This window comes from Python bivittatus, unplaced genomic scaffold (assembly GCF_059951505.1).
Source record: "Python bivittatus isolate LINGU-HERP-01145 unplaced genomic scaffold, Pbiv_v1 ctg000020_np1212, whole genome shotgun sequence".
Taxonomy (NCBI): Eukaryota; Metazoa; Chordata; class Lepidosauria; order Squamata; family Pythonidae; genus Python; species Python bivittatus.
The window spans coordinates 42382823-42404330 of record NW_028277030.1 but is presented as its reverse complement, the minus strand read 5'-3'; the positions used below and the strand labels follow the sequence as shown (position 1 = coordinate 42404330).

At 40.2% G+C, this 21508-nt stretch overlaps 1 protein-coding gene and 1 pseudogene across 2 annotated transcripts in view; one reads left to right on the top strand and one right to left on the bottom strand.

Moving 5' to 3' along the window:
• SMAP1 (small ArfGAP 1) overlaps positions 1-21508 on the bottom strand; it is a 75825-nt gene that overhangs the window by 36181 nt on the left and 18136 nt on the right. Inside the window, exons 2-6 of one of the 2 annotated variants that reach the window (XM_088137663.1) lie at positions 16602-16735; positions 12946-13031; positions 11656-11731; positions 4474-4551; positions 2272-2352 (exon numbers count right to left, since the gene is read on the bottom strand). In XM_088137663.1, the coding sequence (XP_087993789.1) occupies positions 2272-2352; positions 4474-4551; positions 11656-11731; positions 12946-13031; positions 16602-16735 (455 nt within the window). The remainder of the gene's footprint in view (positions 1-2271; positions 2353-4473; positions 4552-11655; positions 11732-12945; positions 13032-16601; positions 16736-21508) is intronic. The other variant, XM_088137666.1, reaches the window with a different exon arrangement.
• Positions 6389-9627, top strand: LOC148217045 (uncharacterized; annotated as a pseudogene).

Here is a 21508-nt window from a genome sequence, read left to right as displayed (position 1 = left end):
GTCAGTATCAGTATTACAATAGCGTGGTTAAACTGTTGATGTGAAAAGTCAAAAGCACATGGCAGAAGCATGCTCCAGTCACAAGGCAGAAAGGATCAAAACATCTTAAATAAACTTGTAAATAAAGAAAACTGAATTCAATTTCCATTATTTTTCTTTTTTCATCTTTCACACCATCCTTGCACTTGCCCCCTCACCACTCAGCTTGCCTCTTCTTTTACCCTTTGCCTCTATTTTGCTCCAGGTTTTCCAATCCTGCCTCTCCTTGTGAGATCATTGGCAACAGAACACAAACCTTTCGCTATCCTAGCAATTTATGTTACTGAAGGAAATTCAAGAAAGCATGCAACATGACTGACTGACTGAAGGAACTGATGCCAATTCAATTATTCAGCTCTGAATTTAGAGAAAGGAGGAACAACATAGATGTAAGGCAAGATATGTCTCTTATTATTTCTTCACTTGAATGTAGTATGGCAATCTACTGCCTTTTTTTGATTGGCTTGGGTGAGCCTCCAATATTTCCAAAATGTGGGAAAGACCAATAATGAATTTTTAAAATTCTTCCAGAAAGCTGTAAACAGGAAGATAGCCACAAATAGGAAGAGAATTACTTGTTCCAGTTTTATTCTACTATGCTAGAAGCATGAAAATCAAATATAAACAGGTAGTCCTTGGTTAACTACGGTATTTGGGACTGGATTTTCCATCGCCAAGCAATGCGATCATAAAGTGCAACATCACGTCCACTGCTGCGCTTAGTGACAGCAATCCCAGCACTCCCCACTGACATTGTTAAGTGAGCATTGCGGGATGTTAAACGAGTCCCAGGTGGCTTGCAAGCAGGCCAGCAGGTAGGTAAGGTGCAGTATGAGCGTGGTAGGGCTGGCTGCTGCCAGGCAGGGGAGGATGTGCAAGTGGCCCATGAGGCACGGCGCAAGCAGCATCCCCATCCCCTGCTGCTGGGTGGGGATGGTATGAGCAATTTACTGGAGCAACTTGCAACCTTTCCTCCCAGCTTCCCGATTGGCTCTGCTTGTAGGAAGCCAGCAGGAAGGTCACAAATGACGATCACGTGACCGCAGGACACTGCAACTGTCGTAAGTGTGAGTTGGTTGCCAAGCGCCCAGATCGTGATCACGTGACTGTGGGGTTGCTGTGACAGCTGGAACTTTGAGGACCAGTTTTAAGTCTCCTTTTTCAGTGCCACTGTAACTTTGAACAGTCGCTGGACAAATGGTTGGTAAGCAAGGACTACCTGTATTTTATTTATGCTGCTTTACTTGTTTCAGCATTACCATCAAAACTATATACTACTATGAGCAAAGTGGAAGGGCTGAATTAAAAATCTTGTAAAACCTTTGGGAAGAATGCTGCAAACTATAAGATAAGGGCAAGGAAATAAAAACATGACAAACTGAAACAGGGTGTTCAGACAAGGAGGGACGGGGGGAATACTGATTTCATATAATTTGTCCACCTTTATTAGCAAAAGTAGAAGTCATACAAAACAGAATGGTTTTCTTCTCTTCTCTATGTCCTTGCCCTCATAATAAACCACTGCTCACAAGTAAATTTTTTTAAAAATTGACAACAGCTGACTGTACAGGTCGTGATAGAAAACAAATTTAGAACTCTCAATATTGTTGTGTTACTCAAGTGAAGATCCCTCTAATTAAAAAAGCACAACTACTCCTTTCCAGATAAATCATCAGCTATTATTAGTACAAAAAGAAAGCTGCAAGAAGACATCTAATGCCCTACTCAGACTAAAATAATGAAACTGTTATTGTTTTCCTTGTGATGCATTTTCTAGAGGAACCATCACACACTTTTTACATTATTAATATTTCCAGCTGCAATGTCCATGCAATTCATGCTATTAGAGAAAATATAGTCTCCCTCAAACTGAGCTCCTGATGACTATATACGTATATGGACAAGCCCATGTCATTTATTTGCAATTTTCCATTTTCCCCCATACTTTCCTTCCAGTGTAGTCTACAACCCAGGCATTTCCTGGAAGTTTCCCTTTCAGAAGTTAAACAATTCATATTTTAAAGCACAATTATTTAAAATACTCAGATTTCATGATTTTGAAACTACACTTGCTCTTAACTAAAAGGCTGAAAAGTTATTTTAGCCAAAAGACTAGAAATTATGATGGTCAAAGAATGAAATAAAAAGATTGCATTGAATTTGAAAGCACTATGTACTTTTAATTATGAATAATATAGCCTTAAAATATACAACTAAGAAAACCAATCTTACTTTTTCCATTCCTAAGCTTTTCAAAGGTTTTTCTGGTTCTCTGTCCCTTTTTTTCTCTTCCTTCTTCTTTTCTTTTTCCTTCTGTGGAAAGATGTTCCATTAAACATTATTATATTGCATGTAATGAATCTTTAAAATATCAATTATATTGTCTTCTAAAAGTTAATTTAAACTATTATTTCAGAAAGACATTTATTCTCATCAGAACTTCAATCTTCATATGTATGTGTATATGTGTATGTATATGTACTATATATCTTACAGTTATATACAAGGCTGTCCCAACCATATATTGTATCTGCAGGCCCTTCAAATATCTAGTATATTAAATATACTTCCCTTAATATACAGCAGAAAGACTAGAAAATTGAATGTTTATGTCTCTTTTCTATTTTCCACCAGCTTTCCCCATAGTCTCATCAGTCACCTTTTCCCATTGCTATCGGTTTTATGGGACCTTGCAGACATCATAGATCATTTTATTCTGAGTTGTTTTGGATAATAGGGATTCGATAGCGCAGTTAATAGTTTAGATTTTATTTAGCTGAAAATTCCCAGAGATGGTGTGGGAATTACTGCTCAGTCCTGAGGACATTACACCATGAGATTTCTAATGGGCTGTATACTGTGCTCCATGCTATTTAACTTCTATAAGATATCACCAGAAGACCACTTGGAGCACTGAGATTAGGTTTCATTACTATGCTGATAATACATACTACCCGTGATTTGGTGATTGGGATCCATGTCATTCAGCTTATTATAACATGTTCTATACAGGATGCCACTTTCAAAAACTTCATCTACTGGTAGCCACATACTTACCTGACAAGTACTTTAGAATCACCATATCACTGATTTTGAATCAACTGTACTGGCTTCCAATTTGTTTCCAAGCCCAATTCAAAATGTTAATATTGATCAATAAATGCTTCTAAATCAATGAACACATAATTCTAATGGAGTATATGCAAGGCCTCTTCTTCCTTTAGGAGTAAGCTCAGAATCTACATTTTCATCAGAGATTCATCCTATGCTTCATGATTTAAAAAGGACAGGTTGGGTAGCACGGTAGAACCCGTTTGGGGGCACCTCCCCAATTCTAGCTATTTTAATATTTGCTATCCTATTGTTTTGTTTTACTTTTCCCTTTATTCTACTGTGCTGTTATTTTATTATTGCATTTTTAAAAGCTGCACATTGCACTGAATGACTTAACAAGCACAAATATGATTCAGAAAATGGTTAAATAATAACAAATTTAATGCTGCATCTGATTATGTGGTTAGTCTGATGAGGGATTAGACTTCAATCATTTTGTTTCTTTCTGTAAGTCCCCCTGAGCCTTAAAGGAGTTGGTGGCCTACAAATACTCTAAACAAACAAAAAAGCAAGCAAACAAATGACTAAAAGCCTACAATTCCAATTCAAGTTCTATACTGCAAGCCCCAGTGGATGTAATTTTTAAACCATGTTCAAGACTAACAAAGCAATAAAGAGGGAGACCAAGATATTGAAGCTGGTTCTCATTTTGGAAATCATTTGCAATAGGTAATGTTATTATGTGGATACTTATACTAAAACAGAAACCCAAAATCAAATAATTGGAAATAGGTATCATGAAAATTAAAGGAGCTTACTTCAAAGAAAACATGTTTAGGATGGAGGATTAGTAAATGAATGTACAGTCTACTGAAAATGAGGAATGCATATTAACTAATAAAATAATTTATTTTTAAAATTAAGTCAATGAGTAGGCAATTCTGCTCAGAACCCACTATCTGCATAGAAGTATTTATTTTGAGGAAATCTAAGATACAATTTAAGCTACAAATCTAAGACAGACTTGTATGCTATTGTGAAATACCTCAAACTGAGCTGTGAAAGTCCAGACAGAAATTCTCTTTGGATGAACTTATGAAATGCAATATAATCATGTTTATGATTTGGCTTAAAATACTTAAGATTAAAAGTCTGAAGACAAATTACGATTCTAGGTCAGAAAATAACTCCATATCAGCTGAATTCATATTGTGCTAAGCCATTAGTTACACATACCACAATGAACAACAGCTGAGTTCACACATGGTAAGCCACAAACAAGCATTGTCTGTAATTTAGCGTGATGTGTGCACCCATTCAGAACAAAAGTAGAACACATCTGCACCCAAACACACCATAAACACCAAGAAGAGGGAATACCTCCATTTTGCTTTGCTCAGAAGCAGCTTGCAGAGAAGGAGAAGATGTTTGAGGCTGAGCAGCATCAGAGGAAGACATCTGTACAAAGCAGATGAAAGATGAGAAAAGACAACATGACAGGCTACAGAAAAGCCATCAGCATATTTTATTGCTTTCCATTTATGAGAAAAATTAAAGAGAAGAGAAGAGAAGAGAAGAGAAGAGAAGAGAAGAGAAGAGAAGAGAAGAGAAGAGAAGAGAAGAGAAGAGAAGAGAAGACTAAGTTTAGATTCATTTTGTTACTGAAAATATTTTTAAAAAATCTTTGGTTTCAAGCAAGACAGATGAGATTCAGCAATGACTTCCTCAGTTCAACCCAGGCATTTAACTCGAGGTTGCAGAAATTAATTATTATACAGAATAGTACACAGAGTCAATTGCCCTTTCAAAATTTACTAAAGGGGTGAAAAAACAATCAGGATATAGTAAATGCTTAATGGATGAATTTGCTAGAATATAAAATAAGAAATGAAGTTGGATAAGATCACATCACTACCACAAGAAAAAATAATTAAGCTTCACATCCCATTGTTCAGTTTTATCCAGTGTCTCTCATGAATTATTAATGTCCTGAACTAAAAAAGAACATTGTCCTATGGGGTAGGGAAACAGGCAAAGGCATCTTTGTTTTTGCTCATTCTAACAGATTTATTTTATGAAGGAAAAAAATTAATAATGCTAAATTAAATATGTAGCTATCAAATAAAGCCTTCTCTTTGGAAAGCAAGGAGAAAAGCCTTTTAATCATAAACTAACAAGCATATTACAAGGCAGCTTGTAGTTCTGTGAGCATTTCTACATAATTCACAATCAGTTGAATATTTTCAGCTTTACCTTCAGTATTATTCAGTCTGTACAGGTATGTAAGTGATCATCATACAAAAACAAGTTCTGTTCTGAAACTTCCACAAATTCCCATGTTTCCAATATACAAGTACAATCAGAAGACTTGTCTTTTGTTAATTGTGGGTAGCAATAAACTAAGTTCCTCCAAAATTCATATATTGAAAACTTTTCAATATGGAGCAAGAAACTAAATAGGAAAGACAACTTTAAAATTACTTCTTCCTATACCCACACCCTTATTCCATTTGTTCACTCCCTATTGTATTGCCTCTTATTCACTCGAACTAGAATTGTAGCACATCATGCAGGTAATGGGACAGAGGATTCTTATGGATCTTATATTTTCTCTTATTAATAATAACAGGACTACATACTTTTTATTTCAATGAGCAAGGTTATTGCTGCAAGGACTGGAAAACTGATTTTGTAACAAGAGCCTCTAAACCTTACACTACCACTTACAATGAGTTTACAGGCAGCTTTACTTTTCCCAATACAGAAAATGTAGCCAGAAAAATTAAAGAATAAAGCAACTTAGAAATGTGATAGCTGTTTCTGGTGCTAACAATATAACTGGTGCAGTAGTTAAGGTGCTGGCCTAGAAACCAAGAGACTGTGAGTTCCAGGCCTCCTTCAGGCATGAAAGCCGGCTGGGTGACTTTGGGCCAAATTCTCTCTCTCAGCCCAACCTAACTCACAGTGTTGTTGTGGGAAAAATAGAAGGCAGGAGTATTAGGTATGTCTGCCACCTTGAGTTATATATAAAAAAGATGGGATAAACATCTAGTAATAACAACAACACTATACTGTATCAGAGGAATGATCACTTACCCAAATACTAGATCTACTTTGACTGGCACTAGCTCCTTCAGATATGAAGCTAAAGCTTTTCTTAGACTTGCTATCATCTTATTTATCAAATACAATGTTCTAAAGGGTCCTACCTCACTAGAGATTTTTATGCCACCATTGCTATACCGCAACAATAGGAAGCATGTTTAAGCCTTACTTTAAAGCAAGCTTACTCAGCATGAGTGTTGAACTGTATGTGAATTTCAGTTTCCAGGATTCTCCAACCAGCATGGTTACTGCTGAGAATGTTTAAAGTTGATAGTTGCAATCCAGTCATCTGAAAGCCTCTTAGCTTGAGGTAGGCTGCTTTACATATACCAGCCCTCTCAATTTACTCTTCAGCCACATGGCTCACAGGAAGACCAGTCCTAACTTTTTTCCCTCACTTCTACCATCACTGGATATCCTATACCAGGGATAAACAATATGATGCCTGTGGACATCAGTATGCACGCAGACAGCTCTCCTAATGCTCAACAGACTATCCGCCTCAATCTATTTTCTTAAAGATTTCAATTAATTAGTAAATGGCAGACAAGTGTGCTATAAAACAAAGCATTAGCATCATATTTATCTAGAATAATGCTGTTGGGGCTTGTGCAGAGCTCAGAGGAATTCTTAAAAAAATAAAACAATGAGTAGTTACAGCCCAGTACTTTTATGTGGAAGTGTGATTCCTTGTCCAGAAAAAACAGAAGTTGGAACGGTAGAAATCATTTGGGGTGGGAGATGCAGGCTAACAAGAATCTCTATCATTTTCTTTCTGGTAAATGAGTATCTTGTGACCAATCTTACCCACTATGATAACTATTTTATAAACCGACAAATCTCCCCTTCCATGATGAGACCATCTACAATGTGCTCTCTGAATTACAAAAGCCTCAAAAGTTTCCTGAAGCTGTTCTACTACAGATTACATTCTTTGATTAAAAACTATTTTTAATAAAGGCAAGTGGCCAGTCATGCAAGGAAAACGTAATGTATACACTATTTCTGAATAGAAAAATCCCAGAGAATTAGGTATTGGATTCCCACCTTAAATGCAGGTTGCATAATCTCTTTCACAGATGATTTTAAAACAAAGCTTATATTCCTACAAATAACAGGAGATAGCAATTTCAACTATGTTTTTGGTTGGTTAATAGGAGACAAAATGAAGAGCTAGATGGACATTTATTCTAATCTGAGGCAATTCTTGTTACAGCCAACTATTTTACTTCCCCAAGTTCTTTCAGCAGCAATGGGTGTGACAAACCTTCACTTCATATTTCACCTCAGTCACACAACTTTGACAAGTTGCTTGTAACTAAATTCCTATTGATTTTTTTTTATAAATTACCCTAATTCCACTATGAATTAATTGAAATATTCTTTTCATTTTGCATTAGCAACAAGGCAAAGACTATCCTGTTGTTCTTCTGAACGTGTGTTTCCATACTCTACTACCATACCCTGTTCCAGATTCTTCCATCCTTTTTACAGCCTTTAAACTATTTTAAGTAGCAATATATTTTCCTTAGGAGATTTAGAGCTGGATCCTAACAATCCCTATTTCAGACTCCATACGCTGTCTAACAAAACTGCAGTTTGCAGAAAAGCTGTTTATCTTTGACAATATAAAATCTTGTAGGAATTTACAGGTGAAAGTTCTTACTGAATTAAGCCCTCAAATAACCATCAAGGTATTTGATTTTCTATACAAGTAATACCAATTCTATTATTGGTAGCAATGAAGGTAAGCACTATACTAAAATCTGTTTCTCTTATCATGGGATTACTTCTGTACTATATATTTTATTATATATTGTACTATACAAGGCCCCCCTCGTATGTGGCTTGATCACTGAGGAGGGGGCAGACCTGGCATGTATTACGGGGACCTGGATGGGGCCCGAGGGGGGTGCACCTCTCAGAAATGTGCCCAGCTGGGTTTACGGTGTGGCACCAGCCAAGATGCTAGGGTAGGGGAGGAGGGGTGGCTGTTGTCATCCAAGAGTCTCTGATGGCCTTCAGGGGCATTGCTCCACAAGTTTATGGCTGTGAGACACTGTTTCTTAGGTTGGGTTCCCGCGAACAGTTGGGAGTGCTGCTACTGTACTGACCTCCCTGCTGCGTGGCAGCCTCCCTGCCTGAGCTGCTGAAGGCCATCTCGGGGCTGGCAGTGGAGTTCCCCAGGCTTATGGTTCTGGAAGACTTCAACTTGCCGTCCCTGGGACGGGCCTCAGAGGTGGCTCGGGAGTTCATGGCTACCATGGCAGCCATGGGCCTGTCTCAAATTGTGTGGTACCCAACCCGAGACAGTGGCCACATGCCGGATTTGGTTTTCTTGTCGGAGCAATGGCAAAGTGATCTGAGGGGAGATTTACAGTTTTCCCTGCTGTCATGGTCAGATCACGTCCTGGTGACCCTGAGTTTCTCCTATGCCATCCCCCTCCGCAGGGAGGCAGGACCCATGCGATTGGTCCGCCCTCGGCACCTGATGGACCCATCAGGGTTCCAGAGGGAGCTGGGGGGTATTCCCGTAAATCTGCTGCACAGTCCAGCGGAGGTCTTGGCTGCTGCTTGGAATAGGGAGGCAGCTGGGGCCTTGGACAGGATCGCACCTATGCGACCTCTCTTGCCACATTGGCCCCAACACTCCCCATGGTTCACGGAGGAGTTGAGGGTGCTGAAGAGGGCCAAGAGATGTCTAGAGCACCACTGGAGGAAGACACAGACTGAATCCGACCGAACACATGTTAGAGCCGCTATTGTGGCAATAAGAGTGGCAAAGCGCCAATACTTCTCCGCCCTTATCGCATCCGCAGAGTGCCGCCCAGCAGTCCTGTTTGGGATCACTGGATCCCTCCTTGGTAAGGGGGATCTGGAGATTCATTTCCAGGGCCACATGGAGGAATTTTCAGAGCACCTGCAGGATTAAATCGCTCGGATTCGTTCCAAGTTAGACTCCGAGCGTGGCGCAAGGTCTGGGGAAATACCAGGGGATCGTTCTTGCCCAGTTATCTGGGAACGGTTTGATCCTGTTGCTCCTGAGGAAGTGGACAGGATCCTCCAGACTGTGAGGGCCACCACTTGTCATCTGGACCCATGCCCCTCCTGGCTGGTGAAAGCAGCTCGGCAGGTAACATGCAGTTGGATCCAGGCAATAGTTAATACATCCATGCAGGAGGGAGTGTTTCCAGCGCCCTTTAAAGAGGCATTGGTGCACCCCCTCCTCAGGAAGCCCTCCCTGGATCCTACCATACTGGACAATTTCCGTCCAGTCTCCCACCTCCCCTTTTTGGGAAAGGTGGTTGAGAAAGTGATGGCATCAAAGTTCCAAAGGGTTCTGGAGAAAACGGATTATCTGGACCCTTATCAGTCAGGTTTCAGGCCCAGTTATGGAACGGAAATGGCATTCGTCGCAGTTATGGATGATCTCTGGCGGGAGCGGGATGTTCAAGTGCAACCATCCTTGCTGTCCTTGATCTCTCAGTGGCTTTCGATACCGTCGACCACGGTATCCTATTGGGACAGCTCAGGGAATTTGGGGTGGGCAGCACAATCTTGTGCTGGTTCACCTCCTTTCTTCAGGGCTGATCCCAATCGGTGGTGATAGGGAGCAAGAGGTCCCATCCTCGGCCCCTCCTCTATGGGGTGCTGCAGGGTTTGGTTCTCTCTCCGCTCCTTTTCAACATCTACATGAAACCGCTGGGTGAGATCATCTGTCATCATGGGATGCGGTATTATCAGTATACTGATGATACTCAATTATATATCTCCATCCCTGGTGAGGTAAATGATGCTATGACCACCCTCTCACGATGCCTGGAGGCTGCAAGGGTCTAGATGGGGAACAACAGGCTCCAGCGGAACCCTCGTAAGACGGAGTGCCTGTGGGTTAATGGCTCCTCTGTATCCGGGACGTTGTCATCGTTGGTGCTGGATGGGGTCTTATGCCCCAGAGACCCAGTGCGTAATTTGGGGGTCCTCCTGGACTCACGGCTCCTGCTTGAAGAACAGGTGGCAGCCATGGCCAGGAGGGCTTTTGCACAACTCTGGGTTGTGCACCAGTTATGCCCTTTCCTGGATCGGGATGCCCTTCGAACGATCACTCATGCCGTTATCTTCCAGATAGACTACTGCAATACGCTCTACATGGGGCTACCCTTGAAGAGTATCCGGAAGCTTCAGCTGGTCCAGAATGCAGCCGTGCGAGCTATTTTTGGGGTCCGAAGAAGGACTCATATAACACCATTGCTCCATGAGCTGCATTGGGTACTGGTTTGCTTCCGAGTCCAATACAAGGTGTTGGTTATCACTTTTAAAGCCTTACATGGCATGGGGCCAGGTTACCTGAGGGACTGCCTCTCCCCCATGATTTCAACCCATCCCACCCGATCATACAGAGAGAGCATGCTCCAGACCCCCTCGTCAAAAGAACTCCAACTAGCGGGGTCCAGAAGGTGGGCCTTCTCTGCTGTAGCCCCCACGCTTTGGAACATCTTGCCCCTGGAGGTGAGACAGGCCTCCTCACTCCCGGCCTTTCGGAGGGACTTGAAGACCTGGCTCTGCCATCTGGCCTGGGGTGGGGAGGGAGGTCATCAGATGTGGGATTGGCTAGCCCCCTAGAGGCCTGGTGTTCCTACCATCGGCCTCCTGGATTTTTTCCTTTTATTTTTGTAAATGTGTCCTGTTATAAATTTTAATTGTACAGTGGTACCTCGGTTCATGAACTTAATTCGTTCCGCGACTCTCGTCGCGACCTGAATTGGTCACGACCCGAATCAAATTTTCCCATAAGGTTCAATATAAATACGGTTAATCCGTTCTGACCCCTCCGAATTTGGTCGCCAACCGATTTTGGTCGCGTCCCGAATCAAATTTTCCCATAAGGTTCAATGTAATTACGGTTAATCTGTTCTGAACCATATGTATTTTTTTTTTAAAACCACAAAAATATGAAACAAAATACAGTACAGTGCAGTACGAAGAGAGAGAACGCTAACCTTGCTCGACGCGACTTCTGGCGTGGAGCACAGGAAGGCAAATGGGGAGGCGGTTATTGCTTGGAGGGAGAGTCCCCTCCCTACAGGAAGCCATGACCACGTGTCGCGGCAGGGAAAATGGCCGCGGATCCTGTTCGTCACCCAATCCGGCGTTCGCGAACGGAAGCAAAATTTTGCGAACAGTGCTGTTTGTGACCCGAATTGGTCGTGAACAGAAGCATTCGTGACCTGAGGTACCACTGTATATTTATTTATGGTTTTAATATGTTGTGAGCCGCCCAGAGTCCCCCATTGGGGGGAGATGGGCGGGGACAAGTTTAATAAATAAATAAATAAAATATTTACTACTTCTTCTCAGATATATGTAATACCATTTTATAGTATTAACAATATAATTATGTTTCCATGTGCACATATTACATAGTAATTCAGAGAATAATAATTTATATTTACTTACACTGGTGACATGAGTTACATTTTTGTCATAGTATTTTTTCTTCTCATATTTATCCCTGATGAAAAACTCCACAGCTCTGAGATCAGTTAGTTTAAGGAAAAGGCAAAAAAAAAAAAAAAAAAACAGAGAAGAGACAGAGAGAGATGTATGTACACATGCATCTGCGCAGACGTACGCACACAAAAAGCCACCATAAAGCAAAAGAGGTCTTCAATGCAAAAATTTTAATTTCCAGTTTATATTCTAAACAATAGTTCTAAAGCCAGAGCTGAACTGCTTCAAGCATTAGGATACATACTCAATTTTCATTAGTATTCTAGGATGTTGTATTCCATGCTTGATTTTGTAGCAGCACCTTTTAATACTTTCATAAATTTAATACAATTATTTTGATTCATGTGACAAATATTGCATCATATTTTCTCAATTTTTCTATTCAGATTGAATTTTAAAAATGGGGGTTCAATATTTTTTTCACTAATATAGTCTCACCTGCACTATATGCTTTATAAAACTAGTATTTCACTACTTGCCATCAAGGGGCTAGAATAAATTAGACTGCTTTTATAGTTCCAAACATATTCAGTAAATTTCACTAATGGAATTAGAATTTATGAAGGGTCTATAGCTTTATTCAGATTTCTTACTTATTGGATTCACTCCTTCTCAACATAACTGATTTGGGAAATTGGAGGGATGAGGGACAAAGCAGAAATACTCTGTACACTGCCCAGAGTCGCTTTGTGTGAGATGGTGGCTATATAAATGTGGTAAGCAAGCAAGCAAGCAAGCAAGCAAGCAAATAAATAAATACTGGCAGATGAGAAGGATGGAATTACAAGACAAGACAAAATTAGTTTGAGTTCCACCAATGTCATACAGTGTAAGTTATTCTGCATGATAAGACTTAAGTTTCCAAACCCTCCATTTCCAAAATTCATCACCATCACCACAGAAAGTTCTAATTCAGTATCAATATGCTAATTTTGGCTCCTTATTTTAAATAGGCCAGATGTACCACAGATATTCTTTAGTAGCTTTACACTAATACAATGGTATTTTTCCTATCTTAGTAGTCTTTAAGTAAATGCTATCTTTATCAAACTAAAATGGAAATAGTGTTTAAGTTTAAACTGCCTTCTAGGTTCTTTTAAAAATTTATTTTTACACCTTTGAGAATCTTGACATTTCTATTTGGCCACTGTGTAGCATACATGTATCCATTTTAAAATTTTTATCATAAATAACTACTCCAATTTTCCTCAAAAATGGAAATGCAAAAAAGGATACTGATCTGTTTGAGGTCTTCGAAAATTCTCTGGTAAATTAGCTTCATAAAGTAATCTTGCCTTGGTATTTCCCATCTCCTGCATGCACTAAAAGCAATGACAAAAAAAAAGTTCAATTTAGTTTAATGCATGTTAAGATAAACTTGTTGCTATAATAACCATTTTACATAAAAGTCATTATTATAAAGCAGAGTAGGACATATTCATGAGCAAGCATGTCAAAAAGCAATCTACAAAAGCATAAAATGTATAAATATTCAGGTTACTGCTTTTGCTGCTAATGATAATTCCCCTAATACGATAACAGTTATTGGAACTTTTTAATTGTCTTCTGCAAATATTATTACTGCGAATATTAGACTCTTTGCCCAGGCTGAGACATTCATGGTAGACAAAGCAGCCTCTCATTCCAAACTATCAATAAATATCCCCATGAGGTGGCAATGCAGGCAGAGAATCATATACAAAATGAGATCATCCCTCTATGGAGAGAGAAAAAATCTGGCTGTTTTAAAACTGTGGGCACAGCTCCAGAAGCTGTGAATCATGCTGGGAAAAGCATGGGACTAACTAAATTCATTATTTGTAGCTTCTGATTAAATTTTGGAATTTCCAAGAAGCTGGGAAGTCTAGGAGAATTAAAACACAGATGCTTTAGGTAGCACTATTTTTGTAGAAATAGTAACACATCTAGCTGGGAATTGCATATAGATTAATGGCTTGTTTTTATGCTAAATTGTTACTGTCCTATGTTCTTATTCCTTTGTACCAAATACTGAACTCTGCATAATGTCAGACTTTCTTCATACTAAGGCTGGGTATGAAGAAATTATTTTTATGTTATAATTTGAATCTCACTTCAGTCTCTTTACAAATTGCTTTTCTTTATTTTTGTTAGCCATCTTGTGGTCTACTTGGGGCACTGCATTTTCTTTTGTAAATTTCTTTTCAGGAGCTGTTATCCTGTGATCAGAATGATTTTGGTACTTTATCTATTTTACCACTTGTATTTCCATTTTAATATTTAAAGCTAAAAGGGGCTCTTATCTTTTATTCTCTTTTTCAATAGAGTTCAATTTTGTTTATCTCTTGTGAGATTGGTCTATCTCCCAAGGAAGGGCAGAATCCTTTAGTAACATGGATCTATGCTATCTGACTAGGAGGCTACGCTGCTGAAATTATTTCAACTCTTATAGCTTGAACTTTTAATCACCAGAAAGACAGCATAGGGCATGTGAGTGCTATCACTCTCATATACCAAGATTAGGAGGAAGAAGTCAGGTTTGGTATGACAGCAGCAGGAATTACCAAGACTGTGTCCAAAACAGAAGGCAAGGCCAGCATGTAAAGAGTCAGAGGGCTTCTTGGAGGCAAAGTCTGAGATTTCCAGCCTTCTCCATACAGGTAGTCCTCAACTTATGACCACAATTGGGACCAGAATTTCCATCGCTAAGCAATGCAGTTGTAAAGCGAGACATCACGTGACCATATTGCTTAACAATGGCAATTCTGGCACTCCCCATTGCAGTCATTAAGCAAAATCCACTGGTTGTTAGCTGAGGACCCATCCCAATCCAAGCCATTCTGGGCTTGGTCCATCCTAGTCTCTAGCCTCAGTAAGGTAAGGGACTGCCTCCAACTCCCCCCACCCACATATCTCCCCACCTGTACCCTTTTGGCTGCCCTGCACCCTGTCTTGCAGGGTGGCAAGCAGCCCCAGAACCATGTAGCTCTGGGGCTACTTGCCATGCCCTGGGAAACTGCAGCTGCCTGAGCACACTCCCAGCCATGGTCACCCTCACCACTCTGCACTTTGAGACCCCTGCCACCCTGTGCTCTGCCACCCAAACTGACCTTTGCTGTCTTCTTGCTCCCGCTGCTGATGAGGCAGGCCCTAGCCTGGCTGCTGGGCTGGCAAAAAGCAGCCCCAGAGCCGCAGCATGAAGTCCAGCTCCAGCCCGGCCCAGGAGCTTGGCACAAAGCCACACCCAGCACAGCACAGTCCCAGTCACCCTTGCCACCCTGCACTCCAAGGCCCCTGCCACCCTGTGCTCCACCACCCCAGCTGACCTTTGCCATCTTCTTGCTCCTGCTGCTGACGGGGTGTGCTCGGCCTGGCCCTTCACAAGGCAGCTGCTGGCCACGTGAGGCCATCTTCCACAGGTCTTGCAAGGAAACCGCTATGTGCGACCTGAGGAAGAAAGCCTCACGTGGCCAGCAGCTGCCTTGCGAAGGGCCAGGTCAGGCATGCCTCATCAGCAGTGGGGGCAAGAAGACAGCAAAGGTCATCTGGGGTGGCAGAGTGCAGGGTAGCAGGGAGCCAAAAGGGCATAGATTGGGGGGAGATAGGCGGGTGGGGGGAGCTGAAGCACCCCTGTGGTCGTAAGTGTGGGTAGGCTGCCAAGCACCTGAATTTTGATCATATGACTGTGGGGGCGCTGCAACACCCATAACTTCGGGGAGTGATTTTAAGTCCCTTCATTCAGTGCCGCCGTAATTTCAAATGATTGCTGAACAAATGATCTTAAATTAAGGACTACCTATATAGGCTCAGCCACCTACTACAACAATATGTAACAGTAGCAACATTTACAGAGGTTGGATGTTTTGAGCAAGAGAAACATTTAATGCTATAACATTCCTTTTAAATCTATTTCAGCAATTCATCAGTATTCTTATTTTAGCACATGCTTTAGAATTTGCTGATTTTATAACATAACTTAAAAATGTTTATTTTAAATATCTTTACTACTGTTAATCTCAGCTTTGTAAGTTTCATTTTAATAAGTGAATGAAGAATTCTACATATCAGAATTCTATTTTTTAAACTTTTCATGGGCGTAATAATGATTAAAATTGGTTTGTCAGGCTCAGTGAATTTTCAATATTGTGTGAAAGCTAAATAGCATAAAACAAATAATTCTAGGCTTTGATTATAAACATCTGCATAAATATCAAACCATATGGGAGTAAATAAGGATTATCTTATTGCATTTTATTCCTTCTGCTTACAAAAGGAATAATATACAATAGAACTGAAAATAGGGATAAACATTTTATAAAAAATATACAACAGAATTTACATAATAGAAAACGGGATAAACATTTTACAAAAAAATACAAGCTTGGAAACAAAACAAGATAATAAATAGTTCACATCTTTGAACATTAAAAACTGATGACATGTTTTACTACCAAGAACTTTATATTGCAAGTTTGAAAAATTGAATATTCAGACTCTAAAGTTCTCCAAATTTTCTAGAAGTAATTGACTACAGAATGGGCTTTTCTGACCTGCCAGAACACTTGGAACAGACCAATTTGAAGTGAGGTAACTTCTGGAATACTTGGAATGGCCTGGTATATGGACTGAACAACCTGTTTTGAGTCAGAACCTTTTGCATACCCTATCTCACCAAGACTGCTGGTATGTATAAGGTGCTACTAAGATTGGAAGGTACACTTCCATTTTGAACACATAAAATAACTTGTTGCAAGATGCAGTTTCCACATAGAAGTACATTCAAGAAATAATTATACCATTACCTAGAAAAATTCTGTTAGTTTTTTTATTTTTAAAACTCAGTGATCCATTTTATTAACAAATATTTTGAAACAAACTCTCCCAAAATTTCTCATAATACAACTTTTTTTAACCTGAATTTGTTCTGGTGTCCATTGGTCCAAATTGACAGACTTGACTCTGGATATATGCACCCCCAGATTTCGATGTATTCCAGCACATCTGATACAAATAAAGACACCTGTATTCCAGGAAGCCCATCGTGGACCTAAGAGAAATGTATGAAAATTAAACAACTGTATAATACTTAAGAGTATTTAAAAATATATACTTGGGGTATATTAAAAAAAAAACCAACTTGTTTTCAGCCGCCTCTAGATTAAGGGCAAGCAAACTGCAACGTGTGTAGAGTCCCCAGAGCACCCCTAGATCATATCATTGAAATTCAGCAGTATAATGCCCAAGTTGTAGCACTGTGAGATTTTGCTACTTTTATTATTTATTTCATCATTTTTATAACCCACCTCAATGTCTAACTTCTTGGCAGTGTGAAACAGGAAAAATACAAGATAAAAACAAAAGAAAGACATAATTAATATAAATCATGCATATGGCAACCAGAAAATTTTAATCCTGGTTAAGAGCATGGTACATCAGTGCTGTTTTAACAGCTTTATAAAATGTCAAGAGGGAAGGGGCTGCTTGAACCTCTGGAAGCAAGGAGTTCCAAATACATAGGCTACAAAAGCTATGGTCCACGTTCACCACACCTTAGGTAGAACAGGGACTCTGAGTAGGCTTTTTTGCTATGTTCTTGCCAGATTAGCATATTGAGACTTGGCAAGTTGGTGCCTAATGTAACCCAGTGCTATGCAATAATGGATCTTTGTAGGCCATCAACAAGCCTGATTGGCTTGGAAGCCAACTAGCAACTGGTGCAGTGGCTTTAGTACTGATGTTATTTGACAATGATGGGATTGTCCCCTCAACAATCTGGCTGCTAAATTTTGAAGCAGTTGCAGCTTCATTATACGTAATCCAACTCAGTACTGATTGAAGCATGAGATACTGCCACCAAGGCATCCTCGTCCAAATAGACAAGTGGCGTATCAGTCACAGCTGGGCAAAGCCATGCTTGGCTATGGCCTCTACTTGTTGCTTAAACAGTAGCCACAAGTCCAAGAGAACCCCTAGATCACAAATCAAGCCCATCAGGAGGAGTGCCACCATATCTAGAGTCTACAGATGCTGAAGTTCCTGGATTTTACTGACAAAAAGCAACTCAGTCTTGGATGGATTCCATGTAAGTTCATTTCATTTCGTCCAAATCCTGATAGCCTTGTCACAGTTCAAGCTTTCTGCAGCATCCCTGTTCCGGTCTAGGGTGGCAGCATACAATTAGGTAACATCCATGGCATTAAATGCTGTCCCGCCTGCCCCACAATTACAGACGGCAACTGCCCATTCAGGTAGAACAGAAAGATAGGACCCTGATTCCCAGCCCCTGTAGGCTGCCCAGGAAGGTACCATGCTTGATGGTTTCAAATGCTGCTGAGAAGTCTAACAAAACCAACAGGGTACACTCCTTGCATGGTCTAGATGGTCACTCCATGACTGGGTCTGAATCTTGACTGGCAAGAATCTAGAAAATCCATGTTTTCTAGGATTGTCTGTAGTTGTTAAGCCCTATGTGACTGGTAACCTAAGGAAACACTTGGATTTCTGGAAGTTCTTTATTGCTAGTAGGGCAATGTAAAAGAAATCTGAAAGCCTACCAAAAGTAATTCTCCCATACAATGTATACCTAGCATAATTAAGCTGGAGTTACTCTCTTTCTCATGCTTCCCCCTCCACTGGTCTCAAGAATCTTTTCTGCAACAGCCCTGCCCCCTCAGTGTTCCCATGGGTTTTCCATCACAGTTGCTCAGCCACTATCACCTTCTCAAAAACCATCCTTAAAATGTGTCAAAAATAGCTGGGTCAAAGGAGTGCTTCATCAAGGGAGAAAGGGACAGAGATATCTCTTTTAAAATAGATGGCATGATCCCCCCTTTCAAAAAAGCACTGAACATTTCCCAGTTCCAGCTGCTCACCCACTCCATCCTAGCTGCCTAATGGAGCCAGGGGGGACATGGATCAAGCCCACAAGTGGCATAACTCACATCACAGAGGATTTTATCCACTATCTTGGGCTTGGGAAGCCCAAATGAATCCCAGATAACAACATAAGACCCTGCTTTGCTCATCACAGTGGATTCCATCCAACTGGTATCCAGTCTTCAGCAAATAACAGTAACTTTATCTGCCAAGAAACTAACAAAATTATCTAGCCAGCTTTCAAGTGTCTTATTCCAGGCATCCTTCTCAAAAAAGGCCCAGGCAATTCTGAACAGGTCTGCCAGGTGGTAATCTGCAGACAATAAGCACAGTGAAGAACTCTGCTCTTATTGTCACTTTGTAGACAAAGACAAGCTCTTACAGTGCTCAGTTACATCCATTTTAGGTAATGCCACCAGCAGAAAGTGTTTAGGAAAAAAAAAGTTGTAATGAAATAAATGTAGAGATAAATATGTTAAGCCTCTATAAATGAAAGTGCATCCATTTCCACCCTGAAACCCCTCCAAGACTCCTAAAAATGCAAAAAAGGTCTTAAGATTTTCAGAACTGCCATCTGATGACATCATCCCATTTATGGGACACCTGCGAGGAAGGAAAGTGTTGCACTTAGGCAAAAATAAAAAATCCATCTTGACATAGATAGCCCACTTCCACATGTACTGCAGACAAGGATGAACTATTCATGGATTAAATGCAGCCCTAAATCCATCTCTCTGTCAAGATCCATTATAGACAAAATGCCACCAGAAACATTAGTTCAAATAGAAAGATTTAAGCTATCATGTGACTCTCTAGTAGAAAGGAGGTCTGTAGATGAAGGGTTGTCAAAACTGTACAAGTAGAAAATATATAGTCTGTTGGAAATTGTAGATGGCCTGTACATGTCTTGATTTTTTCCAAGCAACTTTGAAATCTTAATTCTGAATTTTTGACACTATTAACTATACTGAACACAGCAATGTTGAAGAATCTTGAATCAAAGCTGCAACATACAAAAGTTTCCATGTTACTAGCAAACAATTAAAAATTGTCCATTTCAAAACAAGGTAGCTTTTCTGTCTAACCCCCTAGCTATTTTTTTCTATAACTCTTTAGGGTTTACAGTTAATATGTGCAAAAGTTCTTCAGTCAGCACACTTCCCTGTTATTGATTTTTGTAAGCAGCTCTAGGAGCTTTCTTCAGCTGAAGAATGGGATAAATACTTCTGATGATTATGTTGTTATCCTGGTAGAGAGCTGCTTGTTTGGTTAAGGCAAACTTTCTATTCTCTCAAGTGGATTTTAAGAGGTTTATTCAGACATTGCTAGAACTGAAGTTGTTTATTTGTTTAAAGCATTTCTACCCATCAACCCAGAAGACTCCCAGAGAAGCTAACAGAACATTAATAAACCATAATACAAGATGTACTAAAACTTATAATTGAAATGACATGAGACAAAGGAAAAATGGGATAAGGAGAAAGGGGGAAAAAGCAACCACAAGACCAATTTTTAAAAATAAAACCGTTATGAGAAAAACCAAGGGATAAGACACCCAAAATGGAGCTGGTTTCTCTGCAGTCAAGCAGGGAGAACTATACTGAACCAGAGCACAAAATCAGAAACTAGATTCTCTACATCTTTAACTTACACTCAGCACCTGTGAGACTCAATTATCCATTAAATAGGAAAGGCAGTCACAGCAACATACTCAGACATGCAAGCTTCAAAAAGGAGCTCTGAGATAAAGCTGTGTGTCCAAGAATAGTTTATACTCATACCAGGTAAATGGTTATGTGCTGTCAGCATTATTCTCAGGCATTAGTGTGACTTTGTGATGTATTAAATGTGGAACTCAGACCACAGGAACATTTGTATTACTACTGTTGTCTTCATGGGGTACTCAATGGAGCACTGGTGGAAAAGGCAGCTAATAAGACTGTTCTCTTTGTGGCCTGGGCCATGTTACCTGTCAATGCAGCTGCAGACCAGTCCTTGTAGCAATGAGTTATGTATAAAAGACTCCTATTGCTAGGAAAAAAAAAAGCTCACAGAATGAGATAAAGAGGTAGTCTGACCAATGTCAGTCCTTGATCCTTTTGAGGTAGAATTTGCTGGCTCCCCAAATGGTCAACTTGTCCCACTAGTATCTCTAGGGTTATGGCTGGATGTGGGCAGAACAGACATATATTTGAGTCTGGTGGAAGACGGAGTTTCATGCAGAAAGATCACATCGAGTTTATCCCTGACTGATCAAGCTGCTAATTAAAGTTATGGTTATATGGAGTATTTTAAGTGGAGAAGTTTAAAAAGTAGACACGCAAGCTTTTAAGATCAGGTGGAAGTCCCTGGAAGGAAATGAGAAGAGTTACTATGAATAGGTAGAGGCTTCAGAAGGTAGCTCCATGCAGGAAGTTCTTGACATGTGACTGTGCAGAGACAGATGATCCCAGGGAATCTGAAAGTACTGAAGTATTGGGATCTGGCACCTTAATTTGTTGGGTTGCAGGACCTGCTTCCAAAAAAGCTGTACCTGAAGAACTGCAGCCATTATATATCATATCCTCTTCCTCTTATTCCACTGGCAGAAACTGTGTCAGTAAAGTGAGAGGAAGATTAGATCTATTGTGGCTCCAAAATCATTTCCTGATAGTACAGATACTGTAGAGGAAAGAAATAGCTCTACTCCTGAATGATATAGAAGACTAGACCTTGGATGGCACTGGATAGCTGACTAGATGTTATATCTACCCTACAGCCTAAAGAGAAAAGCATTATCTTGGCAGCCCAGATATTGAAATCTCAGGAACCTCTGGTGGGAGAGGTGAATGGGTATGTACAAATATGCCTCCTGTATGTCAAGGAAGCTTAGCTAGTCTCTAGATTGAAAGTAATCTAGGATATTTGAGGGACTTGTTCTCATTGGTTATATCTACCCGTCCCA